Genomic DNA, 6,526 nt, shown 5'->3' with positions numbered 1-6,526 from the left:
GATTTCCTCGTGTTCGATTACCTGTCCGAGATCACCATGTCGCTGCTGACGGCCGCCAGGGCCCGGTCTCCCGTGAGTAGAGTCGGTGCCCAGCCGCAGCGTGCCGGGCTTGGCTGGGGCGGGAGCGCTCCGGTATTTCCCGACCTCTGTCTTCAGCCCAACTCGCACCCGGAGTCTGCTTAAGACATGTCTGGTTACGGTGATACGATTCCTTTCATATACTTCTTACTTGTGTGTATATATTTATTTTCATCTACTCGGTTTCATATAGTAAAAGTCATGTCATTTTATGGCATTGTGTGATATGGCTTGATGCTCGTATTGTCCGAGCATTTTGAGAAGTGGTTGTTCTTCCCTGTTTTCCCTGTTAAGCAAGGAAAGGGCTTGGGTTGACCTACCCCTAAGAGATGGTTATAGCTCTTAATTATTTCAGGTTTTAGGTTACACTCCGGATTTTGTCACCACTGCCATGGCTCCGTATATAAAAGATATTCACAGGAAAGGTATGCTATTGTTTGTATGAGTTTGTATGTTAATTAACTTCACCTGCTTATGAAGACAGGCTGAGACAGTCTGTACAGGGTACCACAGGAGAGTTGGAGAGGGAGTTTTTACAAGGCCATGTAGTGATAGAACAAGGAGGGATGTCCTTAAGCTGAAGGAAGGGTAGATTTAGATTCTGTATTAAGAAGAAATTCTTTGCTGTGTGGAGAGGCACTGTAACAGGTTGCCCAGAGAAGTTGTGGATGTCCTGTCCCTGGAAGTGTTGGATGGGGCTCTGAGCAACCTGGTCTAGTGGAAGGTGTCCCTGCCTATGGCAGGGGGCTTAAACTACATGATCTTTAAGGTCCCTTCCAACCCAAACCATTCTAAGATAACTATGAAAAATCACATGGTAATAGATTTGAGTTACAGGTCTGATGGTGAAGTTTAAATTGGGCTAATTTAGAATGTTTGCTATCATTATAAATATATACATATATTTCCACGAATTTCTTACTGTGGCTTTAGTTTGTAAATTGAAGATTGCTTTACAGATCTTTGTTAAAGCATGAGATCTAGACGTTTTCAGTGTAATTTTACAGTACCACTTTGTGATCGCTTTTTTGCTTGTTTACATTAGTACAGCTTCACAGCTTTCTGAGTTTGAGAGAAGAAAGGAAATTGCTTCTGAGAACCTAATGCCTTGCAAACAGTACAGAATTTTTAGTTAGATGCACATTTCTACTAAAATGCAGTTGTTTACAGAGCATGGATGTTTGAATGACTGGTGTCCAATACTGTTCCTATAGGAGATTTTTTTTATACTGTCTTTCTGCTTCAGTATGTGTCTTCTTGGTCATTTTTGTCCTTCCATGCATAAAGGAAAGATGAGAAATATCTATAATAATTATTTTTCTGCAAACAATTTTGTACTGGCTTTTAGTGATCCTTTGACAGGTTAAATGGGGTTCATATTTTAATGTGATTTTGGTATTTTACTTGATTAGATATCTGCCACCTTACAAGATGATACCTTGCTTACGTTTCAGCACACTTAAGGTTTTTAAAATATAGGTGATGGTGCTGCCTTTGGAATTTACTTTCTTTTTTTTTTTTTAATATAAGGTGTTCGTGTCATCAGTAATGCTGGTGGAATTAATCCACTTGCTTGTGCAGCTGCCCTTCAGGATGTGGCAAAGAAAGCAGATGTTGATTTGAAAATAGCTGTTGTTGCTGGAGATGATCTAATGAGTGAGGTATTCTGCTTTGTCTTAAGCCTTAGTAGCATTAGTCTGTATAGCATGGGAACTTATTTTGTGTATCTTTATTGCAGTAGTCTACTGTTAAAAGTATCTGGAAGTTGTTCCTTAATTTTCTTAATGCATGAAAACAATTCTTGGCGCATCTTATGTTTGGTATGGGATGGGGCTGGGTCTGCTTGTGGATCTGCTATTTAGATTTTTGAAGCAAACTGTGAATATGATATAAGGTCTGCCTGATCTTCAGGAGAAGCTGGTATGTGCTGTTACATATTGCTTCTGTCTAAACTAACTAATCCTGCATGTTAAAGCTTCTAAATATGGTGTTGTTACCATGCATTCAAATATATCCCTTCTAGCTTCTTTTTAGTAATTTACATGGATTTCCTGATGTTCCTTTGTTTACAGGTAGCTGGTTTTCTGTTTTTAAGTAATTAGTTTACAGCCATTAGGGTAATATTAAGTGGGAAGATTGAAGTTTAAATATTTTTTAAAAAAATAAAATTGAAAGATGAAACATGGGATTTTTTGACTTTAAAGAGTTACACTTTATTTATGAAGTCTCAAAAAAAATGTTGGTCTTACCTGAAAAGGTACTGGGAAAACGGTTTATACCTTGATAGTGGTTAAGAGGGAAGAGGTTTGCACTATGGTTAAATCTCTACCTGTAACTTGGAAAATTATTTATCTGCTTAGGATCTGTTACTCCTTGCATGCTATTGAATGTGGAAGATGGTCAAGTAAGATTCCTATTTGCAAATTATGTGCTGTGCTTGGACTTTCTTTTAAGAAACTTCTACCCTACTAAAATTACTGTCTGCTCTCCAGAATTTCATTACTGGTACAACAGTGAAGTGGTCATTATTTGAGCTTGTTATGAACATGTCTGATCTGAAATGCATTATTTTCTATGCTGTTCAGCCTGGAGAAGCACATAGCTTACAGGAACAAAAAAGAGACAGCTTTTACTGACTACAGGCAACTTTTACTGTTGATACCAAATACGCTAAACTATACTAGGATACGTTATTTGTGGTTTGGAGGGTTTAAGTCATTAACATAGAACACCAAATTAATTCAGAGTGGAAGGTTTGGATTTTTTTGACATTGCAGATCCCACCTGTAAATTAGTATTAGACGTTGAGTCTATGCAGTCATTATTCCCTCCATCCACTGGACTGCCAAGCTGCCTAATAATGCATGGTCAAAACCACCCCCCCCCCTACTTTTCTGAAAACACAACCTATTCGAAGTATCATGAGAAGCTGCAGGATCAGCCTTGTTCTCTGGCCATGACACATTCCAGATGTGGCAGACACACTTCTGCCTGCAGGAGTTGATTTATTAAATCCTACAGCAATTGAAGACAGTTTAAAAGACTAGAGAACATGCCAGTTTGTTGTAGTTGATCATCTGTGAATGAACTAGCATACTTCGGAGACTGACTTAGTTTTCTGCGTGCTGGAAAAGTTATGGTTAAAAGTGTGTCCAAGGCTTTTAACCATTCAACTGATTTGTATTGTTGGTAATTTGAATAATTATACTTTGCTTGGAGTTGCTGTGGAGTGGATCTGTTGTTTGATACTAATAAAAGGCTTACAGTAGAAACTTCAAAATACTCATAGATTTGGTGTTCTGTTTTTTTTTTCTAACAGAAAGAGAACTTAAAGGGAGCTGGTATCACTGATTTGGAGAGTGGCAAACCATTTCCAGAGAATATTCACAGCATGAATGTATATCTTGGGTGAGTTATTTTAGCAGGTTTTATTTATTATGGACAAACAATTTTAACTAATTGAGTACATGAATTTGTTTTACTTTGCAGTTAGAACTAACTAGTGTATGAGGTTCACCTTTGAATTATTCAAGCAACCAGAAAAAAAAATTGTAACTTGTAAATAAATTTTAATTTACAACCTTGGAATTTACAACTCTTTAGCCCTACATCATCTGTGAATGCTCAGGTTTTAGTTCAAGCCAAAACAGTTTTAGTTGAATTACGACAGTCACAAAAATGCTTTTTCGTGTGCTGTGTATTCTGTTGCAGCATGGAGTATTTTATGATGTTAACACTAGAGAAGTGCAACTGTGGATTTCAAGTACTGGGACATACTCGGAGTGCTGTAGGAGGTTCCATTAGTGTGTGTCAGGCTTTGCACTGTTGAAGTTCTGGAAACTGGCTTTTCAGGAATCACTGTTTTGAAAGATCTCCCTTGCCTCCTTCATGATATTAAAGGCTTTCCATATATTTCTAAAAGCAAGTGTTCTGGCTACCTCTTTTGTGAACAGTTACACTTTTATTGTCACCATCAACTTCAGATGAATCAATCAGATCTGTCAAAGGGAAAAGACTGAGAAGTGGGACAATGGTCAAGTGCATCTCTTACAGCTGATGATCCCTGTGGTCCTGTTTTTGCTGTTCTGTCTTCCATGTTAGTCATAAATATCATCCCTTCTGTATTTGTGCTTGGTGTTTTTCTAAACTGTGCACAGTCCCCCCTCTTGGTATTAATGTAAAAGCTGGTGTGCTGTCTCTTTTGTCATTATCATTGCACTTTCTAGAATGCATCACTGACAGATAGCAGTGTATGGCTGTGCCTAACGTGTTTTTCCTCTGTAAAATAAGAACCTTTTAACAATTAGTCTTTTTAAATTAATCTTTTATCTTTTCTGTTGTTGCTGGATTTAAAAAAACTGTTACCTCTGTCTCTGCTTCCTTAACAGAACAGCAGACTCTCGCTTTGGTTTTCTAATAAAAGTGGTGTTTTCTTTACAGAGGACTTAATCTCAGTTGTGTTGCAACGTAAAGCTAGCCTCCTAAATTAGTGATTTCCTAAATTACATTTTCCTTTGACACCATCAGCAGTGGATGTTTATTCATAAAGCAAATAATAAGTTTATATATGCCTTTAAAACAAGTCAACATGAGAGTGCATTGGGTGAAATCTGTAATTTCTGTAGATGGTGCACTGTTAATTCTTTAAATTTGATGACGTTTACACTTTGATTCTTGTTTCAAGTGTGCAAACTCCATCAGAAAAACTTCCATTTGCTTATTGGTTCTGAAGTGTTTCTTCTGTCCCTTTTCCTTTGGGCTATTAGAAATTCTGTGAACTATTATATTTTTGACAGTATAAGCCAAATGGCTTTTACTGCTTTTTAAACACAGTTATGCAGTTTGTCTATCAGTGTCCTGTATGTGTGCAGAAACCCCATTTTTCCTTTTTACCTGTTAGTTAACATTGTGCCCAAAGATGTGAATTGTTTTTGTATGCTTTATATTTGCTTGTGGTTCTAGCTAGTATCCTTTGGTTTATGTAGCACATGGGGGGGGGAAGTATGTTTTATGTTTACATCACTTAGAGAACTTTTGTGTCTTCTAACTTATCTCTATCCCTTGACAAAATTTGGGCTAAATCTATAGAAACTGTAGAAAAAAAAATCTCTTGGCTTTGTTCTTCAAGGCACATGTGGATTGTTTTATTTTTTTAAGCTGCCTATTTCATGAAGAATAGAAGGATCCAGCAGATAGCATGGATTCAGAAGCCAGGACCTGTGCAGTCTGGTCAAGACTTGCTCACTGAGGTGTATAAACTTGAGTAGTTCACCTGGGTGAATATTTTTAGGCCTGACTAATTTTGAGTGGGACGACTCTTACCTGATCAGTCTCTAAAATCTGTTGCCAGAATTTCTTCAAAAATGATGACAGCACAGTGCTCTTGAAGTCGATCGATATTGCAAGTTCTGGAAGCACTTAGCTAAATTGATCTGAAAGGTTTAAAATTGGAGGGCAAAGTCACCAAGCTTTCTCTGTAAAGAATATTCGTCTTTTTACGCTCATCTACAAATGAAATGAGTAACGAATCTCTGAAAAACACTATTTTCTGTAATTGATAACAGAAGTGTCTCTCTGTGCACTTTCTTTAAGACAGTTTTTATAAACATCAAGACAAGTGTTTCAGTTATGTTATTTGGGTACCTGAATTCGATAGTGTTCTCATGACTGCTCTTTAAAATAGTCTTGTTGTATATACACAGTGACAAATTAGTTGTTAAAGTTGATTTTATTGACTTCCTAGGGGATTTTTAAGTGATTTTTAACCTGCGTGTGGCAGGAAATGCTTTAAAATGTTGAAGTACTTATGTTGTGTTTTATCATCTTTAGTGCAAGACCAATCAGCAGGGCTCTAGACCTCGGAGCTGATATTGTTGTGACGGGTAGATGTGTTGACAGTGGGATTGTATTAGGACCACTCATTCATTCTGTAAGTACAAGTTAATTTCCATATGATAATTAATATAGGTGAATCAATATTCAGCAGTCATTGTTAGTCAATTTTTGTTCCTTGTGAAAATGTAGATACTAAATTAAAAGTAATGAGTGTCTGTATTTTTTTCTTAGGTGCATGAAAAGATGCTAGCTTTCACTTCTCCTAAAAATGTAGCAGGCATGTTTTAACTTGTATACTGTAAGGCTGGAAAACATTTCAGTTAAGGAAGTCTTACTCTGTTTCAACACTATTTCACTCTTTCCCCCTCCTGCTTCTTTAACATTTCATGTTCAAGATTAAGAAACGAGTATATTTTTCTTTACCACACGGTGTCGATAGTAGAGTTCATTTTGGGTTGGAGGGGGGAGCACATGAGAGTTCTAAAACACTGGTTTTGTTTTGAGTAGTCAAGTTCAATGCAGCATTTCTTGAGCCCCTTGAAATTCAACAAATTATACCAGTGAGATCTGTAGTTTTTTGAAGTATTTTGAATAGATTTTCATGAATTTTTGT

The 6,526-nt window shown here is 37.0% G+C and overlaps 1 protein-coding gene across 3 annotated transcripts in view; it reads left to right on the top strand.

Annotated features, from left to right (window-relative positions):
* The first annotated feature begins 6 nt into the window (after positions 1 to 6).
* The window catches only part of LOC103766139, a 64,614-nt gene continuing 58,094 nt past the window's right edge, over positions 7 to 6,526 (top strand). For all 3 annotated transcript variants that reach the window (XM_018071496.2, XM_029961830.1, XM_029961833.1), the window contains exons 1-5: positions 7 to 72; positions 434 to 503; positions 1,609 to 1,739; positions 3,398 to 3,486; positions 5,908 to 6,007. In XM_018071496.2, coding sequence (XP_017926985.1) covers positions 37 to 72; positions 434 to 503; positions 1,609 to 1,739; positions 3,398 to 3,486; positions 5,908 to 6,007 — 426 coding nt within the window. In that variant the 5' untranslated portion in view covers positions 7 to 36. The remainder of the gene's footprint in view (positions 73 to 433; positions 504 to 1,608; positions 1,740 to 3,397; positions 3,487 to 5,907; positions 6,008 to 6,526) is intronic.

This window comes from Manacus vitellinus, unplaced genomic scaffold (genome assembly GCF_001715985.3).
Source record: "Manacus vitellinus isolate BGI_N305 unplaced genomic scaffold, ASM171598v3 scaffold_0_pilon, whole genome shotgun sequence".
NCBI lineage: Eukaryota > Metazoa > Chordata > Aves > Passeriformes > Pipridae > Manacus > Manacus vitellinus.
Note: the sequence above shows the minus strand (reverse complement) of the source record. Positions and strands in the feature narration are given on the sequence as shown.